Source organism: Vigna umbellata, chromosome 2, assembly GCF_029865625.1.
Source record: "Vigna umbellata cultivar VRB3 chromosome 2, Vumbellata_1.0, whole genome shotgun sequence".
Lineage (NCBI taxonomy): Eukaryota > Viridiplantae > Streptophyta > Magnoliopsida > Fabales > Fabaceae > Vigna > Vigna umbellata.
This window is the reverse complement of record NC_142166.1, coordinates 33,741,299-33,765,001: the sequence shown is the minus strand read 5'-3', so window position 1 is coordinate 33,765,001 and position 23,703 is coordinate 33,741,299. Positions and strand designations below refer to the sequence as shown.

Genomic DNA, 23,703 nt, shown 5'->3' with positions numbered 1-23,703 from the left:
TAATGCGGGTAGTATATAAATGTCATATATCACAAATATTGTGTTTATATACACATGTTATAACACTTACAAAATAATGTTTAACACTAATATAAAATATAGGTGGACATATGTATTACTTAATTCTACTTCATTATTATTAAATTCTTAATAATTATATTATTTTTAAAATTTACTTATAGTTATTTAAATTTACTTATATTAAACTCATAATATATTATATTATAAATATTTAAAAAATACAACAATATGGTAATATTATAAATAGACTTGTGAAAAATAATATAATAACTATTAATCATAAACACATGTTAAAAATCACCTGTAAGATAAAATGTGAATCTTAAAAAGTATGAAATGTTAAATAAGTATAAAATGAGCATGAAAGATAAAAAAATATTTTATTTAGGTTAACCATACATATATAAGTCAATATGTTGTTGGAATAAAATATGCTTTGAGGAAATATTTTTCAAAAACATCAGTGAAAAAAAAAGTAAATCATCAAATTATAAGTTATAACTCGATTGTTATTTAGAGATTATAAATTATCTAATTTAAACAACGAATTTGACACATTAATTAAGTGAAAGGTTAAATTGCTTAAAACATCTATAAATTATTATTAGCATGTTAGTTTAGTGAAATGTTAATTTGTTAAAAATATCCAATCATGTAAATTATTATTAGAAGAATTTTTCTAACAATTCCTAACTCAAAGATTGCTTTTAAGACTTTATTTAGTATTGATGATGAGTTATTCACTTCACATCACAATATATTACACACGAACATTGGAGACATTGATATGTCTTCAAAATTATAACAAATAATTAAATTGACAATTCAAATTATATATTAATATTCATCCAAATTAATTAATTGTTACATTGAATGAATTGATTTTCCTTTTTAGGTTATTCAAAATTGAAAATGGACATAATGAAACTTAATACTAGAAGAAATAATTAATAATGATATTAGTAGCTTATTTTTTAATATTTTATACTAATTTTACAAATATTATTACTATGTTTATGATTTCATTTGTACTACAAATTAAGTAGTCAAAGTAAAGATGGTTAGGAAGAAAACATAAATCTTAATTAGTATGATGTTTATAAGAATTATGTTTAAAGTTACTTTAGATATATGTTTTAATTACTATTATTTTGTACTTGTATTTTAACTAGTTGTCTTTTGAATTTATATTGTTTTTTCTTGTAATTTTATTTGGATCTCATTTTAAAAACCTATAAAACAATTTCTTACAATTTTTGTGGATATCCATGAATCTCCAAATGAACCACTTTTGCATAATACAAACAATAATTTAAATTAGGGTTAAATATGTTTTAAAATTTGGTACACTTTGATCATTGTCCTTAAAGAAACTATAAATTTTCGTCCTCCAAAACCAACACCGTTAAAATTAGGCTGAGGTTGTTAACGTCTGGTCACGTGTGATGACATCTTTCATTGCTAACATTTGCCACATTGGTATTTTTCAATACAAAGTCAGAACAATGGTTTATTAGCTTGAACCCAATGTCAACCAAAGTTTGCTTAGAAGTGTGGTCTGTATGCAGTTGGGGCAAATACAAAATCATCATTTAAGCTGGAAAGAAGGGTGAAGAGAAAAAGATTGGATTTGGTCTTCTTGGGCATTGGTCTACTTGGTCATGTAAGTTCATTTTTGTCTTTCGTGGGAATAGAGGCATGGATTGGGGATATAGGGTTTTGTTGGGACTAAAGGGAACCAAGTTGATTTACTTTCGAAATCATTATTGAAGGGAGATGAAAGCTAACAGTAGAGGAATGTCCCAAACATGTGGATCCTCGTCTCACTTAGCCTAAAAAATTTGTAGTTATGGGAAAGATTGTTGTTGTTGAAGGCAACTACACTGAAAAACAAAGGAAGACTATTTTTTAGATGTAGAAATTGGGCAATAAGTGGGAAAATGTTTTACTTATTCTGATGAATATTTTACTAATGATTTGTAATTTGTTTTGCAAAGTAATTCAAGTTGTAACTACTTTAAATGGGTTGATGAAGGAGTTTCTGAAATTCAAGGAACCTTAGAAAGGAAGAGTGAAGAAGTTGAAGTTTGTATTGAAAAAGATAAGGTTGTATTAGATCTAAGGAAGAAGAACGAGAAGTTAAAGAGGAAATTAGAGCTAGAGAGAAAATATTGGAAAATGATGTTGGTCTTGTTTGTTTTATCATGGGCATTAACAATGACGTTTTGTATTATGTTTTTGTTGAAGATAAATTGTAATTAGTATGGTAATGTTGTGTTGTAACAGAACTTTAAAGTGTTTAATTCAATAAAATATTGCAAGTTGAGTTCAATTATGCCCTGAGAAAGAATTATGTGCATTTGTATGAACATTATTGTTGTGGTTTTAAATTAAACAGTTTGAAGATATAAGTGGATGTTGTATCTGATACCAAATCTCATACCAACCATCACCAAGGTTCCCTGACAAGATCAAGTAAAAAAGAATAAGTTTATCTCAAATTGAACACAATGACAGGTTGAGGTAGTGGACTTGGCTGATGAACCTAGACTTTTAACAAACAATAGGTGGTTTTACAAGTCATATTCACAATTTATGAGATATGAACCCCCTAATGCATTCTAAATAACAACTCCAAGAACCAATTTAAAGCACAATGAATGAAATGGACTGTGAACAGTTAAAATCACTCCACGACAACAATCACAAATACATAACAATGAAAAAGTGGTCCCATACCATTATATAAAACAAGTCATTGACCTACAACGTTCAAGTGGTCCCTTAGCAATTCTTGATGTTCTTCCAGGTTGTGTTGTTCCAGAAGTTCCTGTAGAGGCACTTGCCCTTGTGGTCTGTCAAAGGAGTAAGGTAGTTAGAATTCACATAGTTGTAAATAACTAAACTTGTAAATAACATAATAGTAAGAATTACCTTGCCTTTCTTTCCCTTTTTACAACTTCTTACATTGTGTCCATATTCATTACAATTGCTACACTTCATACCAATATTTTTCTTTGACAACTTTGAATGATTGACATATTCATCAACTTCTCTTCTTCTTAACTTTTTTAGCCTCCCAGAAGGTGTTTTATAAGTGGGTGGTAGTAGTGGTGCACAATCACATGTAGGCCAAAGTTGTTGTCCATTGATTGGAATAATTTTAGATGCATAACAAGTTTGATAAGCATCTTTCTTGTAATATGGATGAACATAATCTTCTGGGTTTTTAATTTATAATGAATGGCAGCCACAACATGTTTACAAGATATTCCTACCAAATCCCAAAAGTAACAACTACAAGTATGATTACTTAGGTCAACTACAAACTTATCCATGGTAAAGCCATGAGTGACTTCAAATTTTGCAGCCCATGCCCAAACTGGAAGCCAATTCCCACTCTTTTCAACTTCCCTATCCAGCCTTTTTCTTTGTTTAGGCATAACATCATCAGGATATGTGTTTACTTTTTCTCTTAGTGTTGCAAACCTACTCATAATGTATGACCTAATCCATTCCATCATAGTAATGATAGGTTTGTCTTTTGCTAGTAAAATTGTACTATTAAATGACTCAGACAAATTATTGATCAACACATCACATCTAGGATAAGCACTAAATGCATGTTTAAACCAACATTTAGTTGGAATTGTCATTAGCCAATTATAAGCATCAGTACTAACATTCTTCAATTCACCCATTTTTTCCCACTCGTGAATGTATGTTGCCTTGGTAGCCCCCACCATAAGGTCTCTAATGAGCAGGTCTCCACCAAATTTATTCTTATAGTTGTTGTACAAATGCCTTAAACATAGCTTGTACTCCACCTCATTCAAAATATCCTCAAATATTGTCATTAATCCATGTAAAAGGCATATCATCATCCTTTACTACATAATAAAATTACATGTAATGAAATTACATAATAAAACAATTTGAAGTTACCTTTTGTTGATCCGAAATAAATATCCAGCGTTGACAATCTATGCCCCCAATATCACCCAGCAGCAATGTCAAAAACCACCTCCATGTGTCTTTGCATTCACGTTCAACCACAGCAAAAGCTAGTAGGAAATATTGGTCATTAGGGTATCTTGCCACTACCACTAAATGACAACCATCTACCCCAATGAAGGGTCTGCAACTACCTAAGAAGCCCTCTTAACAACCCTCTATACACATGTAAAATGACCCAAACCTTGGTGGCAAAGTGGGTTGGGGTTGATTGACCTTAATCTTGAAGGTTCCAGTGTTCACTCTTAACAATTCATACACATAATCATAGATACGAGCATATTGTCATTTTCCATCACCAACTAAAGAATCCATTGCAATTTGCTTTGCTCTTCCAGCTTTTCAGGGACTTATTCTAAACTAAATGACTTCTGGATTTCATCAATGATTTGGTTCACTGTCGTGGCTCCCACATTTACAAATTTGTCTAATAATACTTGTGCAATCCATTATACACTTGCACTTTTGTTACCAAAAACCCTTCCACATTTGTGACGCCCAAGCAAAGTTTTCACTCTAAAAGTTTGGTTGCCTCATACCTTGCTAGCCATAATTAGAAAACCACATTCCATTTTACACACTTTCCTTACTCTCTTCAAATCATTCTTCACAAACTTCACTTCTTTTCCATTTAAAACGCTAGGCTCTAGTAACGCATTTTTAAAATCTTTCAATGACTTAAACTTCATCCCCAATTTAAATTTGAAGCTCTTGGTCATATCATCTGCTTTATACTTTGGAAACTTCCTCTTATTCAAGCTCACACCTTCATCATTATCTACATCTAAAGATAACTCATCTATATTGTAATCTTCATTTATCCCATGGTCTCGAACTTTTTCGTTAATCGTAAATGACCCTTCACCACCAATGTTTCTTCTCCTGACAATTTTCTTCTTCTTTTTCATTCTACTCCACCTCTCCAAAACAAGATTAATATTTCTTCGATCTTCCTCCACCCTCTCATTCTCCATCCCAAACCCATCATCATCATTTGCCACTCTTTCCTCTTCACTATCATCCACATTTTCTTCAGCTGAAGCTTCAACCTCGCCTATTAACACATGCCCTCTTCCTCATCCTCATCCTCATCAACATAAGGTTGTTCCCCACCCATCTTCACATCTTCGTCAATGACATTCCCCTCTTCCTCTTGCTCATCCATGTGGACGTCTTCTACTTCCACATTCCCCTCCACCCCACCAACATAAGCATTTTCCTCATTGATGGACAAATTTGTAAGCACCAAAATATGATGTCACAAACTTGTTTCACAATCGGCAAGTATGACCGAATCGTTTCAAGTAATAAACTTGGTAAGACCAAGTATCGTTCTCCCAAAGGACTCACGGCCTAGTTTAGTTATGTGATTTGTTGATTAGCTAAGACTTAAGAACACAATAATTGAAGTTTAATATGCAAAGACGAAAATTAAATATGTATGCATGAATTGATCAATGACAAAGACAAAAGATAAACACTTTCAAGGAAATATATGAATGAATATGTTGTTGGGGGTCAATTTCATCTCATCCACTCTCATATATTTTAGGAATTCAACATTCAAATCATCATTGTTAATGCCACTCTCTAATGTACCATTCTAGATGGCTTCTCCCTAATCAAATAGTTCATACAATTCCTAGCATTCCTAATGATTAGTTCATGAGTGCAGGAGCTTAAAGGCAACCAATATAATATTGTCAGTATAATATTGGGAGAAATTCCCCGGATCTAGATTTCCCCGTACGTGTCCGTATCAACAAAACCAATAATCATGCATTAGAATGAGTTAAACAATGCAAGCATTGAGCAAAGAGGAAAAACCCTAACTAATGATGAAAGAAAGCATATGTCTTAATTCAAAGATGTACTCAACAAATCCATATATGAGAGCTTCAAGAGATTACTTTGATTCCCCAACAAACATACAAGGTTTAGTTCACCATATTCATGGTGACCTAGATGAATTACAATGAAAGTATGAAAGAATAAACCCAATAAAGGTGAAGAGGTAGCCTGAGCATCCAAGATCCTCCTTCAAAGGGGTGAAAGAGAGAGTGTTTGCCTCGTTTCTGCCAAAGATGCCTAACTATGGGACGTGCAAGCCCTTATATACTAATCTAGAGTTACAAAAGATTACAAAAGTCCAAGCCCAAAAAGTGCCGCTCAGCGGTATTTACCGCTCAGCGGTATTTACCGCTCAGCGGTGATTGCGCGTCTTCTTTCTTCCCCTCAGCGGCCATTTTGCCCCTCAGCGGTTCCAACGTCACCTCTTGAGTGCCGCTCAGCGGTAGTTTGCCGCTGAGCGGTGCCTTCGACTTCTCCTTTTTGCACTCTTTCTTGTCTTTTCGAATGTCCTCTCTCTTATTCTTCACTTCTTTCACCAAATTCACCTCAAAACCTGCACAAGAACACTTAAATCAAGCATAAACCTGTCCAGCTCTCTTATTTCTGAAAATATAAACAAAAGGCATGATTTCAAGCTAGTTTCTAAGTCTAAAGGTTGCTTTTAGTATCAACTTTAAGCATGAAAATAACAGTTTTTCAACTGTTATCACTCATCCACATAACCATCTTATTGATGGGGAAGTGCATACCTAGAGAGAATATACTAAATGACATTTAAGAGAATGGGAAAGAAATTAAAAATGGAAGAGATTAAAGAAAAGGAAACTTAGGAATTGAAGATGCGCCACTTGAACAAGCTTCCAAGATAAGCATCAAGAGGAGGACCGCCACTTGCTTGAACAAGATAAGGTTTGCCCAAATTTGGGACTTTAGAGACATAATTCTATCTCAAAGAAGATTGCAAAAGTGCAAATCAACTCAAATTCATTGAATCAAGGTAAGGTGTACAAAAAGGAGACCCCTAAGCCTTCTTATATAACCTTTGGAGTGAGCTAAGATGCAAGATCTAGGAGATGTGGGACTTTTGAGGGTGTAGTCCGTCCAACAGCTGCTAGGGACTTTTGAGTCCCACATTGCTCAATTCTCTCCACTCCAAAGGGTTTATAAGGCAACTAGTTCTCCTATAGTTCAAAATATGAAAACTATTTATGCTATCTAATGTTATACGCCTAAAAATGCTCACTTTCTCTTCTATTCTTTTTAAGACCAAGCTATGGAAAGTCCCACATTGCTTACTCTTAAAGAGAAAGAAGAGTTTATAAGCCATTATTCACAAGAACTAAGAGAGAGAAATCAAAAGGCAAATACACGCCCAAAGAGAACCTATTCTACTTTTTTTGATACAAACGTGTAAAGAAGACAAGAAGTAAAATGATTCCCTTTAGTCATGCTTCTTGTCATCCTTTTATTCTCTTCATTACTTGGCCCATCCATGATCACATCATCCCCCCAGGTTGGAGAGGATTCGACCACGAATCTGTGAAATCTGCAAAAGGAGAAAGATCAGCCACATTAAAAGTAGGATGTACAGTATAAGTGTTAGGCAAATCAATCTCATATGCATTATCATTTATTTTGCGGAGGACTTGAAAAGGACCATCGCCTCTAGGATTGAGTTTGGATTTCCGTTGCGAAGGAAATCTTGTCGGAACAATCGGTACCGTTATAGAGTCGCGCAGCGGAATAAAATATAGATAGCGGAAAGCGTGTAACGATCACAACACAAGTTAAAATATGTGCTAAGAGTTTAGGGATCAAGAAAATCAAGACAGAATTTTTATCCTGGTTCGAATCAAAAGATTCTACGTCCAGTCATTAATCACTATAAATAGTGATTAACCTTTTTCACTAAAAATATAGTTTGCAGATTACAATCAGATAATCAAAATAAGCAAAGAATAGAAAACACCTTCCTTCGACAAACGAACGGAAGAACCTGCTCAGCCAACTTGAAGAGAACCGCTCCGACCTTTGACACACAAAACGCGAGCTTCTCCTATTCACAAGACCAGGCAAGAGCACTCTATCACTTTGAGAACTTCCTCAGACAAACTGTATTCTCAAAATGGCATAGATCCTTTTCACTCACAGAGAGCTTCCCTTAGGAACAAAGCTCTAATACTCTCAATTGAAAAGTTATTTCTAAGAGCTGTGAAGACCTCTATTTATAAGCCTAGTTTCGTGCAAGGTCAAAAACTAAAAAAACATCTCCCAACTGCCACTGATAATCGATTATCATAAGTGATAATCGATTATTTGTGTCCGTTATGGGGTTTTCAAAATGGTGATAATCGATTATCCTGAGCAATAATCGATTATTCCAGAGACTTGGACAGAATTAAATAAAACAGTGATAATCGATTATTCTGTGTAATAATCGATTATTTGCGCAAGCAACTCTCTTCTAAACTGGCTTGTGATAATCGATTATTGCTCTTGATAATCGATTATTTGTGCAATGACTCACTAAATATGAAAACTTCTAAGAGTTTTTACATCATTACATTTTATCCTATACATTTGTTTCTACAAAATGCATTTAACAAAGATGCATTTAGAGTCTTCAATTCTTCAGCTTTTATCATCATCAAAATTTCACTGTAGCTTCAAGATACCAATGCTCCTCATTGGTAACAATCTCCCCCTTTTTGATGATGATCAAAAATATCTTCTTGTTAAAAGCATTTCTAATTTCCTGCACAGATTTCATACTTACAAACATGTTAGTAATAACTGCACTACTTAAATTAGAAGTTTTCTCCCCCTTTTTGATCATAAGCAAAAGGTAAAAAAGTGGAAAAACTCCCCCTTGCGCAAATGAACCCATACCCAATCACCAGGAGAGAAAGTAACCTTTTTCCCACGCTTATTGACACTAGATGCATGCTTTTGATTGGTGTGTTCAATGCGCGTCTTAACTCGACTATGCAAATCTTTAATGAATTGCGCTTTGGACACACCATCTAAGCACATGGACTCAAGGTCGGGAAGGGGAAGAAGATCCAATGGCGTAAGGGGATTAAACCCATAGATAATGTGAAAAGGAGAATGAGTGGAAGTAGATTTGACAACCCTATTATAAGCGAACTCAATATGGGGTAGCAACTCTTCCCACTGGCGTGGATTGCCCTCAAGACAACATCTCAACAATTGTCCCAAAGTTCTATTAGTCACCTCAGTCTGACCATCGGTTTGTGGATGACAAGTTGTAGAGAAAAGAAGTTTAGTACCCAACTTGTTCCACAAAGATCGCCAGAAATGACTAAGGAACTTGGAATCTCTATCAGAAACTATTGTCTTAGGCAAACCATGCAGTCGAACAACCTCTCTAAAAAATAAATTAGCAATGTGTACCGCATCATCTACTTTGTGGCAGGGAATAAAGTGTGCCATCTTTGAAAAACGGTCCACTACCACAAAGATAGAATCCATCCCTCGCTGTGTCCTAGGTAAGCCCAAAACAAAATCCATAGAAATGTCAACCCAAGGACTACTAGGCACGGGTAAAGGAGTATACAAGCCATGAGGGTGGGTGGTGGATTTAGCATGCTTACATGGAATGCATTGACTACAAAACTTAGCGACATGTTTATGCATATGTGGCCAATAGAAATGCTCATGAAGAATAGCTAAAGTTTTTGCAATCCCAAAGTGCCCCATCAAACCTCCCTCGTGTGCTTCCTTAATTAAAAGAAGTCGCAATGAGCTCTTGGGCACACAAAGGCATTTATTTTTGAAAAGAAAACCATTGCTAATGAAAAAATCCTTGTGTGGTCCATGAGTGCATTGGTTAAACAAAGAAGAGAAATCACTATCATCTTGATACAATTCCTTTATGTGATCAAACCCAAGAAACTTGGTTTCAAGAGTAGTCAAAAGAGTATGTCTTCTTGATAGTGCGTCCGCAACTACATTAGAAGAACCCTTCTTGTGTTTGATTACATAAGGAAATTGTTCTAAGAATTCCACCCACTTAGCATGTCTCTTATTGAGCTTGCCTTGGCTTTTCAAATGTTTTAGAGTTTCATGATCACTATGTATCACAAACTCTTTGGAAAGTAAGTAATGTTGCCAAGTTTGCAAAGCTCGAATAAGAGCATATAATTCCTTATCATAAGTGGAATAATTTAAGTGACTCCCTTTAAGCTTCTCACTAAAGTAAGCAATAGGGTGTCCTTCTTGAAGAAGCACGGCCCCAATGCCAACATTAGAAGCATCACACTCAACTTCAAATGACTTAGAAAAGTCGGGTAAGGCTAAAATGGGAGCATGAGTTAACTTGTCTTTATGGACTTGAAAACTCTTTTGTTGTTCATCCCCCCACTTAAAACCAACATCCTTCTTTACTATGTAACTTAAAGGAGTGGCGAGAAAGAGAAATTAGGCACAAAGCGACGGTAAAAACTAGCTAGGCCATGAAAACTCCTCACATCCTTGATGTTTTGAGGAATAGGCCATTCCCTAATAGCATCAATTTTGGAGGAGTCGACTTTAACTCCTTGGGAGCTAATAACAAAGCCTAGAAAAACTACTTGCTCCATGCCAAAGATGCACTTCTCTAAATTAGCAAACAATGATGCCTCCCTTAAAGCTTGAAGAACACTCCTAACATGCATGTAATGATCATCTAGAGACACACTATAAATGAGAATGTCATCAAAATAGACCACTACATATTTGCCTATGAAAGGTCTTAAAACATGATGCATGAGACACATGAATGTGCTAGGAGCATTAGTCAAACCAAAAGGCATGACAAGCCACTCATATAGTCCAAATTTGGTTTTAAAAGCGGTTTTCCATTCATCCCCTTCTTTGATTCGAATTTGATTATATCCGCTCTTAAGATCAATTTTGGAAAATATAGTGGATCCATGAAGCTCATCTAATAAATCATCTAACCTAGGAATGGGATGCCTATACTTAATGGTGATGTTATTAATGGCCCTACAATCGGTGCACATGCGCCATGAACCATCTTTCTTAGGAACAAGTATGATCGGCATAGCACATGGACTCATGCTATCTCGCACCCACCCTTTGGACAACAACCCCTCTACTTGTCTTTGTATTTCTTGTGTTTCCATGGGGTTTGTTCTATAGGCTGGACGGTTTGGAAGAGAAGCTCCTGGTAGAAAATCAAGTTGGTGTTCAATTCCTCTAATAGGTGGTAAACCATTTGGAGGATCTTGAAACACATCTTGGAACTCCTCTAGCAAACTATCTAGCTTGGAAGACGTAATAATAGGAGTGGATGTAAGACATTGGGACGGAACAACACAAAAGATAGGTTCCCTCTTTTCAATAACTTTAACTACCTCTTTATGAGAGATGAGGAGATTATTCTTGACCTTCTCCTTTTCTTCACCTCTCTTGGACTTCATGATGAGGTGGTCCTCATGTATTTCCTTTGGAGTGAGAGGTTTTAATATGACCTTGCGCCCTTGGTAAGTGAATGTCATCCTATTAGTAAGACCATCATGTTGAACATTTCTATCAAATTGCCATGGTCTTCCTAATAGAATGTGAGTAGCTTCCATGGGTACAACATCACAAAGAACCTCATCTTGATACTTGCCAATAGAAAAGGAAATATGGACTTGCTTATTGACCAAGATTTCACCCTCCTCACTTAACCATTGAAGTTTGTATGGCTTGGCATGCGCAATAGTGGGTAGCTTGAGCTTTTCCACTACACGTGTGCTAGCTACATTAGTGCAACTTCCCCCGTCTATGATCATGGAGCAAACCTTGCTAGCTATAAGACATCTAGTGTGAAAAATATTTTCTCTTTGAGTGGTGTCAAAGTCCGTGTGGACTTGACCCAAGAGACGTCTTATAACTAGTAGGTCGCCATCAAATGGAACCTTGTACTCGTCTTCACTAGAGGAAGAAGAAGAGTGAGAAGTGTGTGAAGGTGAAGAAGGAGGAGAGTCACCGGTGACAACCTCTTCTCCCCTAATGCACATTGCCCTCTTGTTTGGGCATGCAGATGCAATATGACCATGACCTAAGCACTTAAAACATTTGACTTGACTAGGTCGCGTTGGTGACTTAGGTTTAGAAGAAGAAGGCGCGGGGTTAGTAGAAGATGGCCGATATTTATGAGGAATCTCTCTAGAAACATCCTTTTCTTTGTCCCTTGATGATGAGGTTTTGTAAAAATTATCTTTTGAAGAAGTGGAAAATTTGTTGCGGTAGGACTCTTTTCTTAAAATTTGTCTCTCGACTTTCATAGCCCGATGTACCACAACATCTAAATCCTCATCATCATGGAGCTCTACAACATCTTGGATGTTTCTATTGAGACCGCTAATAAATCTAGCTATTTTCGCATGGTCAGTCTCATTAGTGTTAGTATGGTATAAGAGCACTTCGAGCTCACGCGCATATTCCTCCACACTTCGTCTACCCTGAGTAAGCCGTTGGAGCTTAATCAAGAGGTCCCTATGGTAGTATGGAGGTACGAATCGCTGGTACAACAAGCACCGAAAATGTTCCCAAGAGCTCGCGGGTGAGCCCCTGGTAATGTTCATCCTAGTTAGCCATTGCATGGTGTATCCCTCTAAAGCTAAAGTAGCTAACTTTACACGCAAATGTCCATCTACATCATACAAACTAAAAACTTGTTCTACTTTAGCTATCCACTCTAAAAATACACTAGGATCGGTATTTCCCTTGAAACTTGGCAAAGACAACTTTGGCATTGCAAGGTTGGGATCCAAAGCTTTGTCTTCTTGCTTTTTGTTGGATGAACCATGCTCATGACCATGAGATTGCTTCCCTTTAGCCTTTGTGTCCGCGTCTAACCGCTTGCTCATAGCATCAAGCTGATGTTGCATTTGTTGGAAGGCCTTCATCACATCAAACTTGCTAGAAGGACTTCCATGGGGGCTATCGCCGTGAAATGAAGCACGGCTGGAACCTGCAGACATGGTAAGGCAACAACCAAAAACAACTAACACCAAAAACAGGTTAGAACCAATGAAAAATCACGGCAATACAGCAGCCACAATTTTGGTCACGGTTTCACTCAAATAAAGCAATGAAATGGTTCAAAACTCACGGCAAGTGTCTCAAAGAAAAAAAAGGAAAGGGCAGCACCCTTCTTTTAAGATAGTAAAATGTCTCACAAGTCCACTTTGAGAGCACCAACTCAAGTCCAAAGCAAACGGAAAGATGTACAATCCACCCTCAATGCAAAGAAGCCAAATCAAGACAGCATATGGTAGAAGTCAAAAAAAAATGAATGAAAACTACAAGACAAATGATGAAAATAGAACCTAAAAATCAAGAAACTTGGCACAAAAACAAGGAGGCAGTATCTAATGAATGTGAAGAGACAAAACAACAAGAAATTGGAGTCAAAACAGTGGCACAAAATGAACAAGACAACAAAGAAAATTAACACAACTAAGGAGCAAAATCACATCAACATGCTACGCATACATGAAGGGCAAGACCGAATTAATGCTGGAAATAATTTTGGCAAACCTCAAACCAAAATATTCTGTATTGGAAATGAAAAAGAGGCTCTAAATGAAGCAATCAAACACACCAATCAATGAGAAAACTCTCGGCCAAGCACACCAAACAGCAACCAATTTTTTTTTGTTGATTTTATTTTGATACAGCAAACAACACTTGGTAAAATGTCTCGGCCAAGCCACTTTAATGAAGAAAATGTGTTTGATTGGAAGCACAATTGTAATGGTTTATAGCCTTTATTTATACAGAACAAATAAGCAAGGTTCACACGCTTAAATCCAATGATGATCAAGCTCAATTCATCATACAAGCAAGGAGATGTAAAAATACTCTTAGCTATGCAATTTCAGAAAAATACTCTAGAAAACTCCTAAAGAGGAACAAACATATGACTCAATTCAAAGCTAATAAGCAAGAAAAGACACATACAATCCAGCCAAGACAAGAAATTACAGCTGGAACAAACAAACAAAAGGAAATAGGACACCTACTTGTTGAAGACCTCCAATAGCATTGTTGTTGTTTGATGAAAAGTCTACTTGCACAAGGCTCTGGACAGCCACGGTTTAGTCCCTCAAAGCATTGATTTGAAGTGTTGATTCCTTGCTTAAAAGTATTGAGAGGGTGTAGCAACGTCCAGGGAGCAATTCCAGCCACCAAAATGTCCAAATAGTCAACAACAAGCAAAACAGTGGAGTATTAATTCAACAGCAGAAAACTGGATGAACACAGTTGAGCAAAAAATTTACTAGGAACAGGACAGAACGAATTTGAGAAAAGTAAAATATGTTCATGAAACTAGACATTCAGACGAAACTAGGAAAAAAAATTTCATGGAAAACGGACAAGAAATGAAGCTAAACTAAATCATACAAGTTCACTGTATTTTCACGCAGAGGTTGGGCGAGACAGAAAATGGCTCAGCGAAAAGGAACATATCTAAGCTATTCTACTCTAGCATGCAATTCCTAAGAGATAAAAAACCTAAGGCTCATGATACCACATGATGGGGAAGTGCATACCTAGAGAGAATATACTAAATGACATTTAAGAGAATGGGAAAGAAATTAAAAATGGAAGAGATTAAAGAAAAGGAAACTTAGGAATTGAAGATGCGCCACTTGAACAAGCTTCCAAGATAAGCATCAAGAGGAGGACCGCCACTTGCTTGAACAAGATAAGGTCTGCCCAAATTTGGGACTTTAGAGACAAAATTCTATCTCAAAGAAGATTGCAAAAGTGCAAATCAACTCAAATTCATTGAATCAAGGTAAGGTGTACAAAAAGGAGACCCCTAAGCCTTCTTATATAACCTTTGGAGTGAGCTAAGATGCAAGATCTAGGAGATGTGGGACTTTTGAGGGTGTAGTCCGTCCAGCAGCTGCTAGGGACTTTTGAGTCCCACATTGCTCAATTCTCTCCACTCCAAAGGGTTTATAAGGCAACTAGTTCTCCTATAGTTCAAAATATGAAAATTATTTATGCTATCTAATGCTATACGCCTAAAAATGCTCACTTTCTCTTCTATTCTTTTTAAGACCAAGCTATGGAAAGTCCCACATTGATTACTCTTAAAGAGAAAGAAGAGTTTATAAGCCATTATTCACAAGAACTAAGAGAAAGAAATCAAAAGGCAAATACACGCCCAAAGAGAACCTATTCTACTTTTTTTGATACAAACGTGTAAAGAAGACAAGAAGTAAAATGATTCCCTTTAGTCATGCTTCTTGTCATCCTTTTATTCTCTTCATTACTTGGCCCATCCATGATCACATCACTTATTCAGCAACATAAGCATCTTCTTCATCCACATAAGAACCTTCACTAGTGCAGAAAGGGGTATAGACGTCCGTTCTTTGGGCCTTTTAACGTCCGACGACCCCCCGACGTCTTTGTGGGTGACGTCTATGTAGACGTCCGTTGTGTGAGGACGGACGTCTATGTAGACGTCCGTTGTGTGAGGACGGACGTCTATGTAGACGTCCGTTCCGACACAACAAACGTCTATATAGACGTCCGTTTGTGTCGAAATGGACGTCTATATGGCTGAACGGGTTATTTAGGATTACGGGGTTTGGACGTTTGTTTGTGCACTGTCACACGTCTGAAGAGCAGATTCGAAATGAAAATGGAGGGAAATGGAGGAGTGCAAGACCTAAAACGTAGGCCAAAAAACGCCGCCCAAGAACACGCAACAAACTACACCAAAAAGCACCGAAAACGATTTTTAATCGGTCTAAATGAAAGATATTTCATCACTAAATAATTTAATCGGACTAAAAGTAAGATTAAAATGTCCAAAATAGATAAAAACCAACCTGGAAATGCAAGGCGTAGAGGGAACTCTCACGGGTTCGCGTAACTCCTCGCGGGTTCGCGTTTTGGTGTGTATGTCCTTATTTTAAACGTCTTTGGAACGTCCGTTGTGGAGGGGGCCGGACGTCTACAATATTATAGACGTCCGGCCCCTCTCTAACGGACGTTCAAAAGGCTGACGGGAGAGTTGAAGAGTTGATTGCTTCAGCCTTTTGAACGTCCGTTATGGAGGGGGTCGGATGTCTATAATATTGTAGACGTTCGGCCCCCTCCAGGACGGACGTTCAAAAGGCTGACGGGTTCAACTACCCTGTCAGCCTCTTGAACGTCCGTCCTAGAGGGGGCCGAACGTCTACTATATTATACACGTCCGGCCCCCTCCAGGACGGACGTTCAAACGGCTGACGGGTGGAGTGGAAGAGTTGATTGCTTCAGCCTTTTGAACGTTCGTCCTGGAGGGGGTCGAACGTCAACTATATTTTAGACATCCGGCCCCCTTCAGGATGGACGTTCAAAAGGCTGAAGCAATCAACTCTTCAACTCCACCCGTCAGCCTTTTGAACGTCCGTTCTGGAGGGGGCCGGACGTCTACTATATTATAGACGTCCGGCCCCCTCCAGGACGGACGTCTCCACACTCAATTATTTACATTTATGCCACCGGTCAATTATTTACGTTGGGGTTTTGGTGGACGGACGTCTATGGGGTGACGTTAAAGGTGAATTATGCACTAGTGCTTGTTCACCAAGATAACCATCTTCTTCATCCACATAACCATCTTGTTCACCAACATAAGCATCTTGTTCATCCACATTAACCTCTTCTTCGTCACCCATCTTTACCTCTTCCTCCATCTCCTGTATGTCTACTTCATCTGCCTATTCACCAAAACTAAGAAACTTAAGTTCAACTGCCTCACTAGGAACATGTTGCACATAGATTTCAACCTCGTCTTTATTTGCCTCTACATAGTTAGCCAACAACATTGCTTCCCTATCATCACTCAGTATTCTCAGATTGTTCATCAGCCTTTGTTTTGACCCCTACTACCATAGCTTGAACTCTCTATCATATTTGAATTCTTTAACAAATCTCACTACTTCAAAGGAAGACCACCTTCCTTTTATAACGTGTATTTCTTCTCCCATATATTCTAGTCCATTATTCTTCTTAAACTTCCCCATGTGATGCAAAGAAACGTCGAAAACCATTTCTAAACCTACATTGTAACATGAAAAATTTACACCCAAATCAAACCAAGAGTAAACAAAAACCCAAAATTAAAAATTTACCTTCTTCGAATCGCATTTCTTTCGCACTAAATGCAACAACCACTGGACCCACAGCAAGCGCTCAAGCAAATTGATGGAACACAAACATACTCACGAATCGTAATCGCGATTCTCGATTTACCTTGAAGATAAAAGTTAGTTACCAATCCTAATTTTAATTCGCGTCAAAAAATCCCAATTTAACTAGTAAGAACCCTAATTTGCTTCAACTGAATTACTCACTGACCACATGTCATCACACGTGGCAAACGTTAGCAATGAAAGATGTCATCACACATGGCCAAATGTTAGCCAGCTCAGCCTAATTTTAATGGTGTTGGTTTTGGAGGAGGAAAATTTATAGTTTCCTTAAGGACAAGGATCAAAGTGTACCAAAGTTTGAAAGAGGGACTAAATCTAAAATCACTTGATAGCTGAGGGACTAAAAGCATATTTAACCCTTTAAATTATCACCTTGGTGTTGTGTTTGTAAATGATTGAATCACACAAAGGTAAGAAGAGTGCCCAATGTGTTAAATTGTTTCATATTTCATTTGATCATATAGTACATGTAGTAATTTGAAAGAAAAATGTGTTCACCACTTTGGATCTTTCCAATAACACAACATTGAAAAGTTATATTATCGTTAATTTAAACTCAAGAATTAAGGTCTTATTAAATACTATATATTTGTCAAGTGATATTTTGTAGGTGTCAATTTTCTTTTAATATAATAATTGAACTGTGTATTAAGTTTATAAGACATGCGAAAGAAATTATGATTATTCTAAACCAACCTAACTATTCTATAAATCTCAATCACATCATTTCTACCAAAGTAATATTTTACTTCAATGATTTTTTTTAATTAGTTGTCATGATGAAAATCAAAATAGTTACAGTCTAGTATACAAATATTATATCCTTATAAAAATGACAATCAATAAAATTAATATTTTTACTAGTTACTTTACAACATAATGAAAATCAAAGAATATAAAAATCATAAAAAAGTCATGAAAATTAATTACCCACATTTAGTTTGAGGTGTTAATAAAAGAATTGCTACTGCTCATTACAAATAAAATTTGATGTCGATATCACAAAAAATAATTAATTCTCGTAAAATATCTAATCTTTTCACCATGAAACATGAAAAATAATTAGATATTAAACTCTTGGAAAACAATACTTTGACACGGTTAAAGTGATTGACACTTATTTGACACGTGGTGGGGCCCAATTTGTGTGAATGTCTTCAAGGGTAATTTTCACATTTTCCATAGTGGGTTGTGATAATGGTTGAAAAATCGTTATTTTTATACTTAATTTGGACATTAAAAACAACCTTTCTGACTTAGAAACTAGCTTGAAATCATGCTTTTGCTTAAGTTTTGGAAGTAAGAGAGTTGGATGGGTTTTATGCTTGGTTTCGTTGTTTTGGCAGGAATTAAGATGAATTAGATGAAAGAAGTTGAAGTAGTAAGGAGCTGAACTCAGGAAAGGAGGTAAAAGTGCACAAAAGAAGAGTCGAAGTCATTGCTCAACACCACTTTTACCGCTGGGCGGCGTTCTGAAGCACCACAGTCACTACTGAGGGCTAAAACTGCAGTTGAGTGTCATTCTAAAGAAATGCACTTACCGCTGAGCGGCAAAAGTGCCGTTGAGCGCCATTTAATTGGGCTTGGGCCTATTTTCTATAATTCTTAATAAACTATATAAGGGTTTAGTCGACCTAGGGTTATGATCTTTGGACGGAAAAAGGCAAAATCACACTTTCTTCACCCCTTGGAGGCGGATTTTGGATGCGAAAGCTCCTTTCTTCAAATTCTAGGGTTATATCTTTCATTCTTTCAATTTTTTTCATCTAGTTTCACCATGTCTATGGTGAACTAAACCTCCATTATTGTTGGGGAACTGATGTAATCCTTTGAAACTCTCATATATTGAATTAGTTCTATATTTTATATGCTTTGCTTCATTAATTGTTAGGGTTTTCCTCTTTACTCTATGCATGCTTTGTTTAACTCATTCAATTGCATGATCATTGATGTTATCTATATGGACACATATAGGTACATACAAAACTAAGGAAATTCTCCCAAGAGCAATATTACCTAGACATAGGGATATGAGGATTGATTGTCTTAAGTTTTTGTGCGAATATTAGGAGTAGGCTTTCTTCACCGAGACATCGGGTTTAAGGTAAATTAGAAAGTGACATTAACATTAATGAAGAAAGATGAATTCTTGAATACATGAGAGTGGATAGGATGAGTCGGAAATCCCAACAAGATAATCATTCATATTTTACATCAATCACTTTTGCATCTTTCAATCCAATTGATCAATACATGCAATCATATTTATTTTTTAGTATTTGCATCTAAACCTAAAAGCTTTTGTTTACAAGTATAATTTAATCAAGAAATCACATAACTGTTTAGGTCGTGAGTCCTTTGGGAACCGATACTTGGTCTTACCATTTCATTATTACTTGATACGATTCGGTACACTTGCCGAGTGTTAACAAGTTTTTGGCGTCGTTGTCGGGGACTCGTGTTTTAACTATTCTATTTGTGTGATTATTGATTAGCTTTGACTTGATTTTTTTATCTTTTATCTTGTTATCTTTCTAGTTTATCTTTTCTATCTTTTTGTGCTAACAAATGTTTCTAGGGTCTTGTTTTTTTGTCTATGCAGGATACAATTCGGAGTAGGAGCAAGAAAACAACGGAACCTCTTCTTGAAGGATTGGACGAAAGTAGAAGGAGGAGGAGAGTTCGAACTTCTAGAGAATTATTTCCTTCTCCGGAGACACTTCTACAACCCTCACCACAAAGATCTAAATAGAGTACTGAAGAGATGGCTGGAGAGAACAATGGTAGACGTACTCTGGCGGATTACACCAATGTTGTTGGCCCTCATCACTTTAATAACATTGCTAGGCCGAGGTTCAATGCTGCAAACATGGAGGTGAAACAATTGGTAAAGAGAAACCAATTTAATGGGCTATCACATGAAAGTCCATATGAGCATCTAACCACATTCAACGAGATTTGCAACACTATGAAGATCAATGATGTGTCGGATGACGCTAGAAAGCTTAGTTTGTTTCCTTTCTCATTGGGAAGCAATGCTAAGTTATGGTTGAATTCTTTTCCGGAGGATAACTTTACTGAATGGGAAGCTGTGGTTTCAAAGTTTCTTAACAAGTACTTCCCACAGTCCAAAATCAACAAAGGGAAGCAAGAAATTTCTTCTTTTAGACAAGGCATGGAGGAGACGCTAGGTCAAGCATGGGATAGTGATAACAGTTGAAAAACTGTTATTTTCATGCTTAAAATTGACACAAAAAGCAACCTTTACACTTAGAAACTAGCTTGAAATCATGCTTTTATCCATATTTTCAAAAATAAGAGAGCTGGACAGGTTTATGCTTGATTTCAGTGTTTTTGTGCAGGTTTTAAGGTGAATTTAGTGAAAGAAGTGAAGAAGGAGAGAGATGGAATCAGAAAAGTCAACCAGAAACCATAAAAGTCAACCAGTCAACCAGAAAAGTCAACCAGTCAACCAAAAAGTCAACCAGTCAACCAGAATACGAAAAAAGTCAACCAGACGAGTTTTGGGCCAGTTTTATGCGATTTTATGATCTGTTTGGGCCTGGACCCGTTTTCTATTATTTTTATGTCCTATTTAAAGACCTAGATGTCTTAGGGTTGGTATCTTTGGCAGAAACGAAGCAAACACTCTCTTCTCCACCCCTTTGAAGGAGGATCTTGGATGCTCAGGCTACCTCTTCACCTTTCTAGGGTTTTATCCTTCATTCTTTCATTATTGTTCATCTAGGTTCACCATGAATATGGTGAACTAAACCTTGTATGTTTGTTGGGGAATCAATGTAATCTTTTGAAGCTCTCATATATGGAATTTGTGCTTGCATCTTAATCTAAGATTTATGCTTTCTTTCATCATTAGTTAGGGTTTTTCCTCTTTGCTTAATGCTTGCTTTGTTTAACTCATTCAATGCATGATTATTGATTTTGTCGATACGGGAACGTACGGGGAAGTCTAGATCCGGGGAATCTCTCCCAATATTATATTGGTTGTCGTTAAGCTCATGTGCTAAGAGAACTAATTATTAGGAATGCTAGGAATCGTATGAACTCGTAATTAGGGATAGGCCTTCTTGACAAGGTAATTTAGAGAATGGCATTAACAATGATGATTTGAATGTTGAATTCCTAAAATATATGAGAGTGGATAAGATGAAATTGAACCCCCAACAACATATTCATATATATATATTTCATTGAAAGTGCTTGTCTTTTGCTTTTGCCATTGATCAAAACTCATGCATACATGTTTATTTTCTGTCTTGCATATTAAACTCCAAATATTTCGTTCTTAAGTCTTAGCTAATCAACGAACCACACAACTAAACTAGGCCGTGAGTCCTTTGGGAGAACGATACTTGGTCTTACCGAGTTTATTACTTGAAACGATTCGGTCATACTTGCCGATTGTTCAACAAGTTTGTGACATCATATTTTGGTGATCATAAATTTGTCCATCAGATAGATACAATAGCTTGTTGAGAAAGACGCCCACTCATGGCTTTGACGAAGCAACGATAGTCATTCTTTTCCTTGGAGGTCTTAGTTCACAAACCAAATTGATGCTAGATGCCTCAACTGGAGGTAATATTAAATGCAAGACTCTAGAGGAAGCTTTTCAATTGATAGACAACATGGCTACTAATGACAACGAGATGCATAGTGAAAGAGGAACTCCAATTCAACAGAAGGGAGTCTTACAATTGCAATCTCAAGAAGCCTTGCTTGCTCAAAATAAAATCATAACTCAACAGTTGGAGAATTTGACACAGACACTTGCCCAGTTGCCAAAGGAGCTAAAGAACGTTGCATAGGTTCAACAACAACTTTGTGAACTATGTGGTGGTGATCATATCAATGGTCAATGTGCTTTTCCAGTGGAGGCCTTAGAAGATGTCAATTTTATGGCCAATCAATTTCAATACTGCCAAGGGAACTACAACCAAGGGTGGAAACCTCACCCAAGCATGGTTCAAGGTCAGAATGGACAAGCTAGACAAGTAGGAGAATTCAATAGACCACAACAGCAACCATCAATATGGCAACAAATATCTGCGTTGAATGAGAAATCATCCAAGCTTGAAGAAACTCCTCAACAATTTATTCAGGTGACTATTCCCAACCATAGAAGCACTGAAGTTACAATTAAAAATTTGGAGATATAGGTTGGCCAAATGGCTAAGAAGTTGGAGGATATGCCTGACAAGAGTTTTGGGGCTAATACTGAGGTTAACCCTAAGGAAGGGTGTAAAGTTATTGTAAGTGCAGATGATGAGAGGGTGGACGAGAAAAAAGAGAGTGTTGAGTTAGATTAAAGAGAAGAAAAAGAAGAGAGAATAGGTGAGGTTGAGAGAAAAGAGAAAGAAAAGAATAAGGGAGAGAAAAATATTGAGAAAAATGAAAAAGTTCTTCGTTATACTGAGGGAAGTGAGAAAATAGAAAAAGAGAAACAATATGAGCGTTTTAAAGATATTTTCAGGCAACTAGAATTTAAATACCTTTGACTGAAGCACTACAACAAATTCCAGATTATGCAAAGTACATAAAGCAAGTTTCCACAAAGAAGAGATATCTAGATGAGGAGACTAAGGATGAAAAGGGAGATTGCAGTGTTATTGAGAAAAAGCCACTTCATCCAAAAGTGAAAGATCCAGGAAGTTTTATTATTCCTTGCGTCATAGGGAAGGAGAATAAAAGGAAAGCCTTAATTGATTTGGGGTCAAGTATTAATTTGATGCCTTTATCTCTGCTTAAAAGGATTGGTGATCTTGAAGTCAAGCCAACAAAGGTGACTTTGCTCATGGCGGATGGATCCTCAAAGAAACCCTATGGTGTGGCGGAAGATGTGGTGGTTTGCATAGACAAACTAAAATTTTTGGTAGACTTTGTGGTGATGTAGATGAAGGAGGATGAGAAGGTCGCAATTATTCTTAGAAGACCGTTTATGAAAATGACAAAGGTAATCATCAATGTGGATGATGGAATAATAATGCTTCAAGATCGAGAAGAAAAGGTGATCTTTAATGTCTATAAAAAGGAGCAACAAATTCAAGAGAAGAAGGCTAGTCATAAAGCTGCATGTAAGGATGCACACATGACTTGTTCTAAAGTTGTAAAGCCGGACATCAAAGGTAAAAATTGTTTCTTGTCACAGGTTAGGGAGGAAGAAAAAGATGGCAAAGAAAGGAAGGTTCATGATTACTTGATGGAGGCACAACTCAAACTTGGTACACCAGTAAGATTCAAGAACAAGTTGTGGGTTGTCAAAGATTTTAAAGAGAATGGAGTGATTGAGATTGAAGCTCCATTTTCAAGGAGAGTCAAAAAGGTGGACCGAAAGCAATTGATGAGTTTGTGTGATGAAAGCAAGAGGAACACCAACATTGAAGAAGGAACTTGAGCTTTATTGGGTCAAGCTAATGATGTTAAAAGAGCGCTTGTTGGGAGGCATCCCAGTGATTTGAGAACATTAATTTCTTTGAATTTAGTTATTTTGGTGATGTAATTTAAAACTTTGGAAAATTGTTTTATATGGGTTAGCATCTATTGATGGATGCTAGGTTAG

The 23,703-nt window shown here is 36.6% G+C and overlaps 1 protein-coding gene across 1 annotated transcript; it reads right to left on the bottom strand.

Annotated features, from left to right (window-relative positions):
• Positions 1–7,387: 7,387 nt before the first annotated feature.
• Positions 7,388–16,775, bottom strand: LOC148203844 (uncharacterized). Its single transcript, XM_088107783.1, has 4 exons — positions 16,713–16,775; positions 16,496–16,628; positions 11,256–12,871; positions 7,388–7,432 (listed from the first exon to the last, which is right to left on the bottom strand). Exons 1-4 carry the CDS (start codon positions 16,773–16,775, stop codon positions 7,388–7,390), a joined length of 1,857 nt encoding a protein of 618 aa, XP_087963909.1.
• Positions 16,776–23,703: the final 6,928 nt, after the last annotated feature.